The 18008-nt window shown below is 43.3% G+C and overlaps 2 protein-coding genes across 5 annotated transcripts; both read left to right on the top strand.

The window, feature by feature from the left end:
- Positions 1-216: 216 nt before the first annotated feature.
- thtpa (thiamine triphosphatase) lies at positions 217-2242 on the top strand. 4 transcript variants are annotated; one of them, XM_062520662.1, is made up of 4 exons: positions 217-328; positions 652-727; positions 949-1413; positions 1759-2242. In XM_062520662.1, the coding sequence occupies exons 2-4, from the start codon at positions 658-660 to the stop codon at positions 1857-1859; spliced, it is 636 nt and encodes a 211-aa protein (XP_062376646.1). In that variant the 5' UTR covers positions 217-328; positions 652-657; the 3' UTR covers positions 1860-2242. The 4 variants fall into 4 exon arrangements, with proteins under 4 accessions (XP_062376646.1, XP_062376642.1, XP_062376644.1 ...); XM_062520658.1 differs by having other exon boundaries at positions 898-1413; XM_062520660.1 differs by having other exon boundaries at positions 223-537.
- A 313-nt stretch (positions 2243-2555) lies between these two features.
- Positions 2556-17219, top strand: dcaf11 (ddb1 and cul4 associated factor 11). The gene is made up of 15 exons (XM_062521957.1): positions 2556-2770; positions 3395-3605; positions 3874-4001; positions 4384-4502; positions 5317-5381; positions 6290-6390; positions 6723-6869; positions 7593-7647; positions 8339-8407; positions 8935-8992; positions 9454-9639; positions 12222-12375; positions 13537-13689; positions 15521-15627; positions 16078-17219. Exons 2-15 carry the CDS (start codon positions 3406-3408, stop codon positions 16159-16161), a joined length of 1626 nt encoding a protein of 541 aa, XP_062377941.1. The 5' UTR covers positions 2556-2770; positions 3395-3405; the 3' UTR covers positions 16162-17219.
- Positions 17220-18008: the final 789 nt, after the last annotated feature.

Below are 18008 nucleotides of genomic sequence, written 5' to 3'. Positions count from 1 at the left end.
ACCAAGCTACAAGTTGTAACCGTGTTCATGCGGGGTTAAACAAACATATAGAATTACATTACTCATTTCATCAGAGCGTTATAATGTGCTCTAAGTACAAAGACGTCCGCACTGATACCATTAATGGGCTAACGTTTTCGCGAAAAGAGCTTAATTACAGTCTGCGCAATTTGCTGCGCATACAGTAAGCGTAAAATACAGACACTAAGCTGTCTAGAGCTGTGCCTGAGTAAAACAGACTGCCGAGTTGGGAAAACGGTGTGGTTACATTCCACTATCATTCTAGTTTCTCCCGCGTTCAAACAGTCAGTCTAGTGCTTTTTCAGAGGCAAGTAAATCTAAGAAATTATACTTTGATTTAGGAGACAGAGCGCATGTAATTTCACGGATTCCTGTGGCTGTCACCCTGTCTATGCTGTCACCCCACCGATTGATATGTAACATTGTAGCTATCGCAATAAAGTCCAGCTGGCATAACTATTTCTTATCGATGTTCTGTCGAAGTAGAACCGAGCCATTGTTCACCAAGCCTGTTTGGTAGGCTATCGGCAGCTTAACTTCTCATTTCAAGGCTAATGCATTTTATGCGATAATGTCTCATTAAATATTCTGCCGACTGTCTCACTGTAAACATATGACTTTACATTCCAGGTAATTATGAACGTGGAAGTGGAACGGAAATTTGTGTGTGATCCAGACATTCAGAAAAAGTTAAAGGACATTGGAGGTGTGGTGATGTTCTTGAACTTTAATTCTGTACTACAAAATGGACATATATTGAATCAACTAGGCCTATGGCTTGCCTTTTGCAATCAGAATTAAGATGCTGATTAGATCAATTTCTGAAACCAGACATGTCAAGCACTTCCTCTCTAAACCTTATTTATTGTCTTACAGCTGTGTGCATTGGCCAACGGCGATTTCAAGACCAATATTTTGATTCCTCAGACTTTGACCTCACCTTAAAGGACTTCTGGTTGCGAAGCAGGGAAGGTTGCTGGGAACTCAAATGTCCTGTGCCCAAGAAAACCACAAATATTCAGAAAGACAGTAAGGCAGAGGGACTGTGTTCGCGCTATAGGGAGATAACTAGTTTACCTGAAATAAAGGCTGAACTGACAAAGGTTATGACAGAGAGACTGGCCAATGATAACACAGAGAGTGATGCTGGAATGGGTGCGTGTGACCCATGGGAGGACTGGCTGAAGGGGATGAGTTTGACTTGCTTTGCCAAGTACACCACTGAGAGATGTTCATTTTCGCTGGAGGAGGAGGGAGAGGAGGGGGCAGTACGTGTTGATCTCGACCAGGCTGACTTTGGATACTGTGTAGGCGAGATTGAGATACTAGTGCCAGATGGAGTTGACACCCAGGCTGCTCTACAGAGAATTGAAAGAACTGCTGACAAACTTGGTGAGGATTCTCTGATGAGTTATTAGTGGGATCGACTTGATGTAGCTGCCTGCTGCAGCCATCTTAAGATGACTGCATAAGGTGTTTTTTTCTGAGATTCTGAATTGTGCATACGTCATGGTTGAAATTTCGTATCAGAATCTGAGAAATAACCATGTAATGCAGTCTTAAGACAACTGCAGGCGGCTACCTCAAGTCGAATCCACCTATTGTTATGGGGGAGTGTAGTGTGTAAGCAGTGTTTATTTATATCCTTGCTTGATTTACATGTTTGCCATGGTTGTTGATGTATATAATGTGTTGTCTGTAACCATAATGTGTTTTTTTTATTGTGTCTCTCTGAAGGACTTTGTGGTGACCAGAGAGTTCAAGGGAAAATGGATGTCTATCTACAGAGATACAGCCCTGATCATTATACTAAACTACTTGCTGCTCATATATTGTAGAACTGGGACGTTTTCAAGGACTACATTGAGACTGTTCTGCAACTGGCTGTCAAACCAATTGGTTTGAAGAGATGTAAAATATACAGACGCATTGTTTGAACATTGATTTACAACTACCTCTGTTGAAATGCACAGCGTTGCAAGCTATGGAACACAATACTGTGAGCACACTATTAGAAGGCCTATGGTGAGCACTTTCTCCACATATAGAAAACTTAAATCAATAGGATAGGCCTACCAATTTAGTCCAGAGAGGATACTTGTAAGAAATGTAAATGCATAGGCTATATGCCATCCAACATGAATACGGTTTAATAAGTCATGAATTCTACTAATTCTGCCATTTTCATTTGTGCTAATGAACTAATAAAGCAAAAACACAAGTGTCTGAGTCGAAAATCTTGACTTTACAGTTTACACAAAACTGACCCTTTGATGCAAGATTAACTGGGAAAGGAAATAGCTAGGCCTGGCCTATTTACAGTACTACACTGAACTCATTTGCAAGCTAATAACCGGAACACTAGGCTACACAATTCATAAAATATGATAAAAACAAGTTGAGTCTATAGTGCAAAACAACAACTAGGCCTACTTATTTGGCTACTAATTACTTGGCCAGGCATTACCCAACTCTGCCCCCAAATATCGACCGTTCTCGCGGGAATGGATCATGTGATAACGAAAGACAGGGGTCCAGAATAGTAAACAACATGGCGCACTACCAACACAGAACGGACTAGGGGCATATCGAAAATACAGCTGTGACAAGCACTCTAAACACATTATACATATTTTCATAGTTTTCGCTGTAGTGATAAAGTACCAGGGTACAGCATTTACTTGCAGACGACAAAGACTGTGTCACAACGAACAAGCTGTCAACCCCTCTATCCACTGGAACAGGATAGGTACGTTGACGCTAGCTCTCCTGCTAGCTGGTTTATGATTTGTTATTCGTACAGTAATAATCCTTGTTTGCACCTGATAAATCTATCCGAGCAAAATAACTTGCATACTTGCCAAGCATATGGCATCCATGAAATGTTCCATTGTGACAGTGGTAGATAAACAAGCATGCCGTTTCATTAGGCTACTCTAAACAACCCGAATGTTGTTGCAATAGTCTACTCGTCGACATCTCCATAGTCCATACCACATGAAACTGGGATTTACCCCTGCGATTTTTCATTTTGTCACTATCCATTGACATTGTTATATTATTACCATTGCTCGACACCGTTGTATTTCGCCATTAGTTAATGAAAATGCATTTGTCTGATTTGTCTGAAATCATGTACTTATGAAACGACTACACGCGGAGGCGTGGTTGTAGTTGACTCTCACAATCAACATAGCCTACCTTACAAAAGCACGACAATAGGCCTATTTGCCAAAGTCATGCCCAGTTTATCGATTAAACGGTCACCTGGGATAATTATGAAGGCGGTTACTTTTCACAAAGCAAGACATTAGAGTCTTGCGTCAAAACAAATGTGACCATACGTCAAAACATGTTTCATATCATTTTTCAGGCTATCGGCCTATGGGCTCGCAGTCCAGTTCTGGGATGTCCGGTCGGGGTTCTAGCGGAAACCCAGACCAGTCTGAACCAGAACCAGAACCAGAATCTAACCAGAACTCGAATCAAAGGAACCGCAGACCAGCTGAAAGGCAGACAGAAAGACAGTCAGCTGCTGAGGAGGACGTCGACTTAGCTCAAGTGCTGGCTTACTTACTGAGAAGGTACAGCCTGCACAAATGCACTAGGGCCTAATTGATCAGTTTTTCAACTGAAGATACAAGCATTTGTAATAGTCCTTGTAATGTTAATAACATATAAGTAAATACATACGGTACTAAGTATTTGCTTGAATTTACCATCTACTGATTTACATTGTAATCTAAAAAAAGCCCATTGTTTATAAAAAAAAGTTAATGTTTTTTTTCTTATGGATGTGGTTGAAACTTTGTCACCTGAGGCTGACTTTTGACCACCGTTTTCACTCCTCAGGGGCCAGGTCAGACTGGTCCATGGAAGTGGAGCAACAGGCCTGCAGCTTGTCCAGTCCTATTCCGACTCGGATGAGGACAGCGACGGGGCCTGGGAAGGTCGCCTCGGAGACCGCTACAATCCCCCTGGTAATAACCTACTAACAACAGTGCTGATGACAGAGAAGGAGTTTCGAAGGATATTTTATTCAGTGATACTCGTTGTTTGTTGCATAACATTTCTTTCTTCTTTTTTTACTAAGAAATCCTGGGTCTGATAAACTTGTGGATAGATTTTTTGTTACTCCAATTCAGAACATTTTAATTAGTTTCCAAAGTAGTAGCTGGCTGGGTTATAACTGATGGTTGAGTGGAATCCAAACACAGTTGCTCTACTACGTTTGGATTTTGCTCAAGCAACAAACAAAGACATGACCTGCTGTGCTCTTGTGTCCCATACATATTTTGTGCATACCAGTATATATGGCTGCTGATTTGCCAACTGAACGAAATGGTTTCTCTTCCTGATCAGTGGACTCCCAACCTGACACCCAGGATGTGGACCGGAGTGAGATTCGCACTCAGATTCTGCTGGCCACAGCCTCGTCCAGCCTTAAAGGGAGACACAGCTTCACGCACATGCTGACACAGGTGAGTACCAAGGAGTGCCTAAACACGATGGGCAGTATGACTGTAATTACTTCACAGTAAGATTTTTAAATGTAATTTTTACTGGTAGTGTCCTTTGGCGTATGTTCGAACTCAGTCTAATGTTGACAAGTTAACAATGGTGTTTCAAGCTGTATATGTTTGAGGGCTCCGGTGCGTCCTGGAACACCTGGAATTTTGTGATTTTTCTGTGATGGAAAACACCTGGAAATTGGAGAACTCAAGAGTGCCGGGACTACAAAATTGAAACTTGGATGACAGTGATGCTTTAAGTTTTATATGTTGGTCTCAAAACGACTACCATTGTCACACTATAATGGGCATGCTTCAGATTAATGAAAATATCTGGTCCACTGGAGTCCACAATAGTTTACAAGCAGTCTTTGACTGGGTCCAAGTACGACTAAGTGCAAATTCATTAAAAAAAGCCACCACTTGGGAACCCGCCTTTTTTAGAAACCTATTCTGGGTCCCACTTTGTCTTTTTGTATGTACTTAAAGGCACATTCTTGAGCTCCACCATATTTAGAAAGGTCTTGACTTGTTTTTTGTTGTTGTTGTTTTTTTTTTGTATTACTGTGGTGGTTTCTAAACATGATTTAGAGCTGACAGTTTGGCAACTGCATTTCTTGGCGGTGGCATCTCCTAGAGCTCAACAGTGAGGAACGGTTTCAGTATGAACTGCCCTTAAAACAGTAAACTATACCATTGCCTGCTTATTCTATTTACTGGTTGTGATCTTTCTCTTTGGTCTGTGGACTGCTCATCCGTCTGACGGTGTGTTGTCTGGTTGCAGAGGGAACAGGGCCGGTGTCGAGGTTCCAGTTTCTCTCATGGGGAGTGCAGTCGCATTCGATCACAGTGAGTGTACTAGTGGGCTGCTTGCATGAAAGGCTCTAATACGCTCATATGATTTCCGGCGGAGCCAGGTGTGTTTGAACCTGCCGCTATTCCTAATGTAATTAGTGTCTACACGGACCCGGTTGGGTGTTGCACCTAGTGAGTCAGCACATTATGATAAAGAAGGATTTGTGCACGTTAACATTTTTATTATTGGGCAGACAAGATACTCTGTGTCGGAGTGAAGATTTAAGGAACAAAATATAACAAAAGATGCAGTTACAATATACTGTAGTTCAGTGTTTTTCAACCACTGTGCCGTGGCACACTAGTGTGCCGTGACACATTGTTAGGTGTGCCGTGGGAAATTATCATAAGTTTATCATATTATTATAAGTGGTCTAAAAAAGAGTGAATAGACATCATTTTCTTTGTGTTCATTTGATTCCTATTCAAGACACTTTGACAAGAATGACTTGTTATCGTTAATGCGGGCTACAGATTTTTATTTAATTTCATTTTCCATAAAATTTCATTTTATTGAAAATTTTCGGCTGGTGGTGTGCCTCGGGATTTTTTCAATGACAAAAGTGTGCCTTGGCTCGAAAAAGGTTGAAAAACACTGCTGTAGTTAACGCTCCACGGGAAAACAAACAACAGCACTTAGAGCCTTTAGAGCAAGTAGCCCGTTACCGCCCTGCAACTGACCTGCTTTATCTGTCCAATAATTATTAGGTCCTTCACCGATAAAGAAATGACCTGATCAGTCATTTCTATTGAAGTTAGATTATGCAATAAGTAACTCATAGAAGCCGTTCATAAACAATATATCAATACACTGTCAGAGAGTAATCACTGAAAAGTTAGTAAAGTTGCTTGAGTGTACTGTATGGCGAAGGTCAGACATAACATTCTGTTTTATTTTCCAGTTTCCTGCCGAATCATGTTGCCTTCAAGGACACATATCAGCAGAAAGCCTTCTGCGGGCTATACAGCAACGATGGAAACATGTTCCTCTCTGCTTGTCAAGGTAATATGTCCATTTGCAACGAAAACTGGATTCACCAGGGAGCCAGGGCACTCAACAACCGCACCTGCACATGCTTCACTGACCAGCACTCATTTCTGGGAATTTGTTATGAAGCTGAAAAAATAACTTTGACTTCCTGTTGGACTTGCATGATAGTCAAATCATTTGAACCTGTTTGTCAACACAAGCCCCACCTTTTATGACGAGGTGTATTGTTAGCCTTAATCAAGCCATTACCTTCTTCATTTTGATAGATGAAATAAACGAGCTGTTGGACGTCCTCGTGTTTATGACCTCTGAGCTCTCTGACCTTTTACCTCTGGCTGCCACAGATCAGAACATCCGTCTGTACGACACCAGTAGGGGGCGTTTCTCTCTGAAGAGGACGGTCAAGGCGCGGGACGTGGGCTGGAGCGTGCTGGACGTCTGCTTCACCCCCGACTCCCGCAGCGTGCTCTACTCCAGCTGGTCCGACTACAGTAAGAAAGGACGTGTGTGTGTGTGTGTGTGTGTGTGTGTGTGCGTACACGCCGTGTGTGCGCGTGGCATTTGTGCATGCACGTGTGTGTGTGTGTGTGTGTGTGAATGCGTATGCATGTGTGTGCATGTATATCTGTGAGTTTGTGTGTGTGTGCTGCGCTCTATTCCAGTGGTCTGACAACTGTATCGAACTGTCACTACAGCTGCACTTGTGTAGGTGAATGTGTATGCCTGTGTGTATGTGTGTGTCTGCGTGTGTTTGTATAGTCTACTGGTCTGACTACAGTAAGACAGGTACGTGTGTGTGTGCGTGCGCTGTGCGTGCAAGTGTATTCCTCAACTTCATATGTTTAGTTTCCTCACCTCAATGCCATGTGTATGCAGGTGTGCAAATTTTCAGGCATCAAGGTTGCATTGAGACACAGCAGAATCCCAAGCCATATGTTGCTCTGTGTGTGTGTGTGTGTGTGTGTGTTTTATTCTATCACTGCTGTTTCGACTACATTGCAGCAACCCCGGAGTAACCACAAACAGCTGACTGGTGTCTTCTACCAACTGTTCAACCCCAGTCCATCTGTCTTGAGTCTACAATTCTACTGGCTACCATTTGATGTGCTTCCTGTTGTTTCACAGTGCTGCCAAAAAAAACCTACCCCTGACTGTGCTTGCCGAACCTGACTGACATGCCTTGTGTTTCTCTCTCTCGTCTCTATCTCCTTCAGTCCACGTGTGCAGTATAGATGGCGACAGCGAATCTCACACCGCCCTGGACCTCAAGTTAGTGTTACCCCCCCTCATAGTACATTTTAGCATTGCGGATCAGGTAAAGAACCCCCAACACTGCCAGCTCAGCTACCTCTCTGGTTTCCACTGTGTGTGTGTGGTTCTGTGATAGCTTAGAGCCATCTCCACACTCATCATAACCTCCATCTGTACCCCATAAGTGGCATGTCTGTTAGACACACACACGCATGTTTTAGTGATGACGAGCCTTTCAACGCCATTAATTGTATCTGTAGCTGTCAGTTTTCTTGGCACCTCATGCATCCTGTGCTCGTGAATCAGGACACTATCTGTGTGTCGTTGTGCAAGCACGGCAGACAGACAGGCTTTGTGTGTGCGTACTGTGTAGTGCTGGTCCTCTTGTGTCGGCAGTCATGGAAGGGTTTTATTTTACCCTCCAAAGTCTCTGTTTTTAATTTGGCAGTTGGATCAATTCCATGCCGACCACACCCCTGCTGAGGCGCCAAGAAAAGAATCTGAGTCGCAGATCATTTGTGTGTTTGTTTTTTCTGCCCCAGTTCAACTATAGAGGAAACTGTTGTAGGTGAAGATATCAATCTGAGTTGGCTTAATGCTCTTATTTCTCTCTCTCTCTCTTTCTCTGTCTCTCTCTCTGTCTCTCTCTCTGTCTGTCTTTCTCTGTCTCTCTCTGTCTGTCTCTCTCTCTCTTTTTCTCCCCTCTCAGTCCAGACGAAAGGAGGTTCTGTGTCTTTTCTCTCACCGCATCTGTAGATGGGAAGGAGATTCTCGGAGGGTGAGCAGATCAACCTCAGCTCCTGCTGATCTCTGTTGAAATGTGAACGGCTGCTCCCCACAAATTTGAACCTAGAAAAGCCCCGCCCCAGCCCAAGTATAATTTTTGCCGCCACAAATAGATTTATGTGGCTTTAATAGTCACCAATCACTGTCCTCTTTTGATGGGTATTGCATAATGGCTCCTTGCCCCACCAAGAATACCCTGGGGCGTAAAGAAGTGCAGACAAACCAGGGTTTCGTCCTCCTTGCAAGAATTACACGCAAATCAGTTCAATGAAAACTGTAGGGTGAAAATGCTGAAAGCATTATCATATCATGCAGATGCTATCTTTTTTAATCTGTTTTAAGGCACATGAAGCTATATAAATTATATATATATATATATATATATATATATATAATATATATATATATATATATATATATTAATTATATAAATATGTCTCTCTCTCCCTCTCTCTCTCTTTCTCTCTCTCTTCCCCCTGTCATAACCCCTTCTCTGTCGGTATCCCTCTTCTTCTTCAGGGCAAATGATGGGTGCCTGTATGTTTTTGACCGTGAACAGAACAAACGGACGTTGAAGGTCAGTGTGTGCATGCATTTTTTTGTTGCATGTGTGTGTGTGTCTGCTGTTTCCACAGGGCACAGACACTTTGGTGTGTGTGTGTGTGTGTGTGTGCGTTCAGTGTCACTTCCACACTACTACTGTGTCCCATTTCCTCTTTCCCATGACAGTGTAATGTAGGGAAAGGAACCTTTTTAGCTGGGAGAGCCATAAATACCAAATAGTCTTAGATTTTTTTTCACTAAGAGGCATGTAATATTTAATTTGATGTGTTTTATTTTTAATGTTAGGTCTACACTTTTGCTATTATTCTGTATGTAGGCTAGAAATGTTAAAAGTCTTTAATTAACCTCCTTGGCAAGACCGCAAGATTCTCCTGGCGATGTGTCACCCGTAGCATACCAAATTACTCAGTTACTCAATCCCACCTTTTACTACCTCTCATCATTCACCATCGACTCCCCACCTACTCGTCGTAGATCGACGCTCACGAGGACGATGTGAACGCGGTGGCGTTTGCCGACAGCTCGTCACAGCTGCTCTTCTCAGGGAGCGACGACGCACTCTGCAAGGTGTGGGACAGGCGCACGCTCCGCGAGGACCGCCCTCAGCCCGTGGGTCACCTGGCTGGACACCGCGACGGGATCACCTTCATCCACAGCAAGGTGACGCCGCACGCATGCAAACAGGGCTTAGAGTTCTTAGGCACTGTGTCGGAATTCAGCCATAGACCAAGCCTTCTAAGATTTAGAAGCCAACAATGACTATGTTTGCTAAAAGTATAAAGTACACACAGTGGCCAAAAATGTTAGGAAATGTTATCTTTTCACTTCCCTTATGCCCTACACACAGCCCTTAACATTTCTCCACGCATCATCTGATGAGGTTTTCTCTTTTACCATATAGATTTCTCAGCTAATCACACAATGAACTGTATAGACACTCCCCGCTGCGAAACTCAGTTTGAAACCCCCCCTACAGTCATAGTATACTCACTCGTTCAATACAGCTCATGTACTCAGTGTTGAAGTCTCTGTGGCCCGTGTTAAATCATTGACTAACCGACCCCCACCGATTCAGTCTCGGTGTGCCCAGCTGGCTGGACACAGACCTCTGATCACTCTCGCATGCAGCTAAGGTAATAGCAGGGTATGCTGGGATTACCCAGGCTGAAGAGTAGGACTGTGTGGGAGCTGTTGTGAAGAATGCACAACATGCCATATCTGGACTCCTAATTGTCCATATCTGGCCTCCTGTTGTTCATGTCTGTAATTGTCCAAATATTAAGACCTATTATTAAGACCTTCACCCAAAGCAAATTCCATGACAACTCGAAGGATAAAATCTGATATGCAGCTAATTTATATTCACACACTGACACTGACCTGTACATGTACTCCATGTACTAATACATGGACTGAACTCAGGGCAGCCTGTAGCTGTTGAATTGATAGAGTCAGAGCTCAGCTTGCTTCTGTTTAATCTCTCTTCAAACACTGAAAGCTATTGACTGGCTCATGGCCTGGTGCTCCGATTCCCACATGGGATCTCCATCAGGTCACCTCCTGAACGCGGCTAGCAGAGCAGGCATCAGCAGGGGCAGCCCTCCCGTGTCCTCTTTTCCCATGTAGGGTCAGATCCACTCGGTGTTCAAAACATCCACTCATTCACTATATAGTGCACTCTATCACTCCAATGTTACTAGTGTAATTTTGAACTAATAATGTTTTCTGTATATATTCTAAGTCAAATGCTCCAATGAAGACACTTGCTGTCGCAACGCGAAAGCCTACCTAAATTTAAGGCTTTTTAATTGTCAGTGACTGTGGGATTTTTGGCGAGAGATAGCCTACACTCAAGCTTTCAAGCTTTACAAGCCCATTCAAACCAACCTCTTTAAGAAGTGATATTCCAAATCACCTTGGACAGAAGCATCTACTTAATACCATAAACATAAACACATAGTGAGTACCCACCATATAGTTATCCACTATATTGAGCACTTTGTTGTAAGTGAGTGGATATTCTACAAGTCACTCCCAGATTGAGCTGCCTTGAGAGGCCCAGGGCCCAGAGACAATGGCACACACACAAAGACAAAATGAGGTGTAAAGTCCACACCTATTAGCAGCGGGCTAATGAGCAACCCTCGTCGTCATCATATCACTCCTATTGAATTTCAAAACCTTAATGAGTCGGCAAAGTGGCTTTATGTAACCGACGCCCTGCTCTCAACTCCAGGCGCTTACATTACATTACGTTGCACTTAATTAAATGAATGTGTGAAATTAAGGGATCGTGTGTGTGCGGCCTCTGGCTAGCTTGCTGCGACTTGCCGTGCCATTTCTCAATGTGAGTGTGTGTGTGTGTGTGTGTGTGTGTGTGTGTGTGTAGAGCTACAGGCAGATCCCATATTATCCATTCAGCTGAGTTAATGTATGCCATTAATAAAGTGCGACTAATTAGCCTGTTATGACATTGTGTCCTTTTGACAAGCATGCTGTCTGGTATGTCAGTTAAATTAATGGTCCGTTTCCTCCTGGGGGCCGATCCAGTGTCGAACAGCGTTTTCTATTCATTCCATATCTCTGCTAAATGAACAGAGTCTCCCATGTGTTCAACGGTTGTATTCATAAATGTGATCCATCACTCGAGGGACCAGTCTGACCTTACAAGGCTATTGCATTGACGTTGGCCTTTGTGGAGTGTTATGATGGCGTGTTATCTTGAGTGATTGGTACAGTAGGTGATATGCCTGACACTAGGTCAGGAGCTCTACTGACCCATATGGTCGGACTTTTTATGCCTGTTACTGTGTAATGCATGTCCAGGAATATGTCTATGTAATGCATAACATAGATATGGCATACTGGAGGTTATGAAGCAGATGTTCCTTGCCTGATAAGGAACTCGAAGAATAATTTAGAACCGGTCATTTTCTTGTGTGTTGGTTTCAGTGTAGTGGGGTAGTTTATGACATGGCCGTGTTCTTAGGTGTGTTTACAGGTGGGCTCCATGTTATATAATCAGTAACTCTTAGGACCAGTCTATCATAGCTGTTCTTTGTCTCTGTCTGTCTGTCTGTCTGTCTGTATTCATTAATCTAATCTGTGAAATGAGAATGTTCTCAGATGTGTTGGCAGGGCGATGTTATCTGACACTATTTCCATGTATCAATCTTGTTAATGAAATGTACATATATCCTTGTCTGTGTGTGTGTGTGTGTGTGGTGTTTTTTTCCCTTCAGGGCGATGCACGCTACCTGATCAGTAACTCTAAAGACCAGTCCATCAAGCTCTGGGATATAAGGAAGTTCTCCCCTAAGGAGGGTCTGGCTGCTTCTCGGCTGGCGGTCACACAGCAGAACTGGGACTACCGCTGGCAGCAGGTCCCCCAAAAAGGTAACATCCACAAGACTGTGTGTGTGTGTGTGTGTGTGTGTGTGTGTGTGTGTGTGTATGTGTGTGTATGTATGTGTGTGTAGAACATGTAAGCAACTAGCAGCTCTGAGGATGGAATTATGTTGGTTTGCAACAAGGGTCTGAGTATGTATTAAGCATTGTGGCACAATCAAGGGAGAGAATACGGCACAGTTCAGGGCCAAGTGGGAACTTAAGCCTGCAGAACAGAATCCTGTTAAAGATTAAACAAAACTCCTCAGCTTGCCAGTTTGAAGCATCAAGTCCTCCAGCAGACATAAAACAACCCCCTAGCACAAGAGAAGAGGCTGGTTCTAGATCTGTTCTCTTTCACACACTCTCTCTTTTTTTACCCTGTCTGTGTTCTGAATTGAAAATCCCCCAGGAATTGAAATGATCCTCACCTGGGCCTCAATAGGTTGCCAGGGCAACATAATTACTTTGGAGGCCCAGGTGCATCTTGTTTGGGGTAACTGACTGTGGCTTACCACCCCCCTTTTTAATAATTTATTATCCACGATATTCCTTAACCAACAATCAGCATCACCGTGACACCTCAGTATTCAGAAATCCGGTGTTCTGTTTCCGGCAGAATCTACCTTGTATTGATTTTAATGTGAGATATTATAAGCCATGTCAAAGGAAATGAAAAAAAAATCTGTCAGTCATACATTATTTAGAATGTACATATTGAGTACAGAATTGTCAACATTTCGGAAGAAATGTAAGTTGAAGCATATTCTAGTTAGCCTGCTGAGAGTGCACTAAGTTATAATGTAAACAGATTGGACAGAGGATGAAAACTGGATGGATTTCCGGTTTAATGAATAAGGTGGATATTATACATTTATTTTGTGTGTGTGTGTGTGGTAATTAGAGTGTAATTACCTGTATGTATGTGTTGCTGTTCATATGAAATTGATCAGTGTTTGGGTGTAGGAGTATTCAATGTGTCAATTGAATCCAGCAGTGCTTTTCTATAACTGACTTGTTGTTCTTCACACTTTGTCTCCTCCTCTCCCCTCTTCCCCTCCTCTTCTCTATTCTTTCTTTTCTTCTTTTTTTCACTTCATCCTTCTTCTTTATTCCCTCTCTCCTCCCCTCTTCCTTTCGCTCTGTCTGCCTGCCTGGCTCCTGCCGCAGCCCTGAAGAGGCACAAACTGTCGGGCGACACGTCGGTGATGACGTACCGGGGCCACGGCGTGCTGCACACACTCATCCGGTGCCGCTTCTCGCCCGAGTTCAGCACCGGACAGAAGTACATCTACACCGGCTGCTCCACCGGCAAGATCATCAGTGAGTCTCTCGCGCTCTCTCTCTTTCTCTCTCTCTCTCTCTCTCTCTCTCTCTCTCGCTCTCCCTCACTCTCGCTCTCCCTCACTCTCGATTCAATTCAATAAGCCCATTTCACAGTGCCCAGGTGTCCGGCCTCGTTGATGTTAATGAGGCCTTAATTGGCAGGGTAAAATGTCTTCCTGTTCCTGTCCTTCCTGTGGACTGTGCCGTTATATGAGTGGCTTTGTCTACATGTTCTATCCTAAACCTCAGGAAACTTGACAAAGATTTTTTGACGAAGTGCTGCATTTTTAATTAATCTGTTTGTTCTGAAAAGGGCTAGTTCAATAGAGCTTTATTGGCACAACATAAATACATTTTAGGTAGTGTAGGTGGGTAGTGGTGTATAAAGAAAGTCTGTGTATGGGAGTGCATGTAAGCATGTGTGTGTATCACTCTGTTGTGTCGATGTTAGTCTCCATGTGTTTGTGTGTGTAGTTTATATACAGCTGCTTTACAGGCAAGAACGTGTGTGTGTGTGTCTGTGTGTGTGTCTCTGTGTGTGTGTGTGTGTCTGTGTGTCTGTGTGTGTACAGCTGCTCCACCAGGAAGGTCATCTGTTTGACAGAATCCATCAAAGAGTGTGTGTGTGTGTGTTCTGTACAAGATGGTCTGCGATCTAATGAAGCTTAAGACCTTAATTGATTCAGCAGTTTACTTCTACATGCTTGCTTGATGGCCCTCAGTTATATAAAGCTTGACTCTTTGACAAAGCTTAAGCACTGGTTGAAATAGCCTTGACCAAAATACAATACCTTATACTTTCAACTTTGTAAATAAGCATTTATCATTTCAACTGCTATGTTTTAAATGTAGAGGCCCTGGCCAACACAAAATGGCCTGTTTGTTTCTTGTTATTCCAAGCCTTAGAGCATAGCGTGTGCAGCTTCTGAACCAGGGGCCAAAGACAGCCAGGGGGAATTTAACAACTAACCCAACAGAAATCAGAAACACACACTAATGCCCTAACCACACGCGCACACATACACACACACACACACACACACAACGTGCGCGCATGTTCAAATATATACTCTCACTCACACACACACACAGGCGAGCACACACGCACACACACATAGCTGCTGGTGATTATGCTATGAAGGCTATTAGGCAGCGCTCCTGCTTCGTCCTAAAGATTAATGAGGCCCAGGTGCAGCTAATTAGGGGGCCTCCGCCCTTCTCTCATCACATTGTTCATGACAGAACAACAGGGGCAGTGAACTCTGTGTGTGTGCGCATGTGTATGCGTGTGTGTGTGTGTGTGTGTGTGTGTGTGTGTGCGCGCGCGCGCTTGTTTGCGTGCACGTGTGTGTGTGTGTGTGAGGGCGCCTGTGTGTGTGCATGTGTATGTGTGTGGAGCAGCCTTTGTAAGGGTCCCTATTCGATTAAATGAATACATCAACAGAACAGTATGAGCATGTGAATAAATGGCTGAAGGAAGCAATGCATGAATGAATTAGAAAAGTACTCCAAGAGCGCAGACCTCCGCCAACTGAAAACATAACCACCTCCTGGATCAAGATGGTCATCCGGATCACTCCCAGAATTTAATGGTTTCTTCCTTGGGTCATTTCAGACCTTTGCTTTCCTGAAAATTTAATCGAAATCCATCCATAACTTTTTGAGTCATCTTGCTAACAAACAGACAGACAAACAAACAAGCAAACAAACAAGCAAACAAACAAACAATCAATCAAATCCTTGGTGGAGGTGATGAAGAGATAAACATAAGTATGAACGCTGATGGCACGCTGATATCCTCTGTTGTCCCTGTGTCCTTCTCCCCCAGTCTATGATGTCCTGACCGGCACCATCGTGTCCAAACTCTCAGGCCATGACGCATGTGTGAGAGATGTGAGCTGGCATCCCTACCAGGAGAACATCGTCAGCAGCTCCGTAAGTCTCTCTCTGTCTCTCCCTGCCTCCATCTGTCTGTCTGCATGTCTCCCTCTGTGGTTTTATGTGGTTTGTGTGCCTCCATTCAAATGCCTGTCTGTTTGTCCTCTCCTTACAGTTGCTTCGTCTCTGTTGATCTTTGTGTTGTTTCTTTGTCTGTTCCTCTGCATCTCTTTTTATCTATATGACGAATGATAACTATAGATATAAAGATAACGGCAACAGCAAAAAAGATATCACTCTAACTAATAGGAATGACAATGTCCACACATAAACTACAATAACGACGACATGAAGATCGTTATTGTCAGGGATCATTTTTAGAACGTTAAACCTTGTTGTGTTTTATGAGTCTTATTCTTCAATCTCTCCCTCTCTCTTATCCTTCACCCCTAATTCTCTCTTTTTCTCTTTCTTTCTCTCTCTCTCTCTCTCTTTTTCCCTCTGCAGTGGGATGGAGCAGTTCGGCTGTGGGAGCACAGGCAGACACACCCTCTGGACGAGGAGAGAGAAAGAGACCGGGATCGAGAGTGAGATAGAGAGAGAGAGAGAGAGAGAGAGAGAGAGAGAGAGAGAGAGAGAGAGAGAGAGAAAGGAAAAGAAAGAGGGAGAGAAAAAAACGAGGGAAGATGCAGAGGTGCAGAGGAGTTTTAGGACAAAGCTTTTGTTGCGTCTGAGCTGCCGCCCCAGCGCGAGGCAGCATGACCCGGAAAGAATAAGCTCCAACACAATACAGGACTCTACTTGTTGCTGTTTTGTTTTCTGGCAAGTGTTAGATCCATAAGTTCAACTATTCCATGTTATTTCTTACAAGAACGTCACTTCAAAATCAATAACAGCCATGCTGTGGACGGACCACAGAGTAGTTTATCAGTAGGAGTTGAGGAGCGATGTGTTTTCAGTTCTGTTTTAGTAGATCTTTCTCAGTCAGCGCAACTGAGTGTGTAGTTAATGCAAAGGTTGTTTTTTTTTTAATGGCCGGAGTCTGTTGGCTGTTCAGGTTTCCTTTTCCTTTAGGAAGGGTGGGATCATGGGGTGGGCTCGGGCGTTCCAACAAGGTGCTTTTTGAAGAAAGGCATTAACAGTTAAAAAGCAAGAGTAAGATGTTTTTAAAAAGGTAGAAAAAAACATGATCACATGGCAGGGGGTTGGGGTGTTAGGGTCAATTCTATGATCATGTAAAATATTTTATTGGGATTAATGTTGAAATGTTGATAAATTTGTAATCTAGTATTCACATTCTCAGCCAAAAGATTTGATTGTCTTTTTTTTTTGTGAAGAGATAAGCTGGTCACAGGGAAATGTCTGTATGTGTGTGTGTGTGTGTGTGTGTGTGTGTGTGTGTGTGTGTGTGTGTGTGTGCGTGTGTGTGCGTGTGTGTGCGTGCGTGTGTGTGCGTGTGTGTGTGTGTGTGTGTGTGTGTGTGTGTGTGTGTGTGTGTGTGTGAATGAAAGGATCAGAGAACATATGTATGTGCATATACACAGTAATTTGTGTATATGGTGAGCCTGCCTGTCTGTCAGTGTGTTTTGGGTCATTCTCACTAAATTCTTTTTTTTTTCAGTAATTATTAAAATCCCACATAAACTAAATCTGGTGTCTATTCTATTTTATGAAAATGTTAACTTGTTTAATTTGTTTAATGGCATGGCTTCAGTGTAACTAGTTCAAATGCATACCCCATGGTTCTGGTGACTGGAATCCTGAAATATTCTGAAGCCGACTTTAATGTTTAATTTCTCAAACATGGATTACACTTAGTCCTAGACTATACATTGTTTTAAATGGAGATGTTCATTTAAGTTTCTTTGTAGTTTAGGACCAGGTTTATTCAATTTACGGGAAACTGACCGTAAAAGACATGGAAGGTAGATATATTTTCCTGGTTAAGACTCCTTGGTCATTTTATTACCTGTGCAACTACATCAGGTCAGAGAAATATCCCCATAATAGCAGTAGCAGATAACAGATGCAGGGCAGATCATGTTGTGGTGTTGTGGGCAAAGCTGGAGGTGGGCTAGGACAAAACCTTTAGGCCGAGTTAAAAATCACCTGAAAAATAAATAATGATACGTCATCACTCACTTTCCAGGACAGGTTGTGATACTCTAGTCTAGTGGTAAGAGTCTCAAACAAGCATGAGCGTAATTTCCTGATTGGTTGCCATTTGCTCAGGCATGGACTCTAGCCAATCATTTCATTAGGCAGAACAGCCCCTACCCTGCTTCTGCCCCCAACACCCCATCCGCCCCCGAACGGCCAGGCTGAGAGTGACCACATGAAGACCAAAGGGCAAGGCGCTGAGAGGAATGTGGTTAGCGCTCTAAAATTAGCCACTGATAGCGCAGCCTATCTGCCGCTGCTCAGGGTAGGGAGAGAAT

Source organism: Sardina pilchardus, chromosome 19 (genome assembly GCF_963854185.1).
Source record: "Sardina pilchardus chromosome 19, fSarPil1.1, whole genome shotgun sequence".
Classification (NCBI taxonomy): domain Eukaryota; kingdom Metazoa; phylum Chordata; class Actinopteri; order Clupeiformes; family Clupeidae; genus Sardina; species Sardina pilchardus.
Note: the sequence above shows the minus strand (reverse complement) of the source record. Positions and strands in the feature narration are given on the sequence as shown.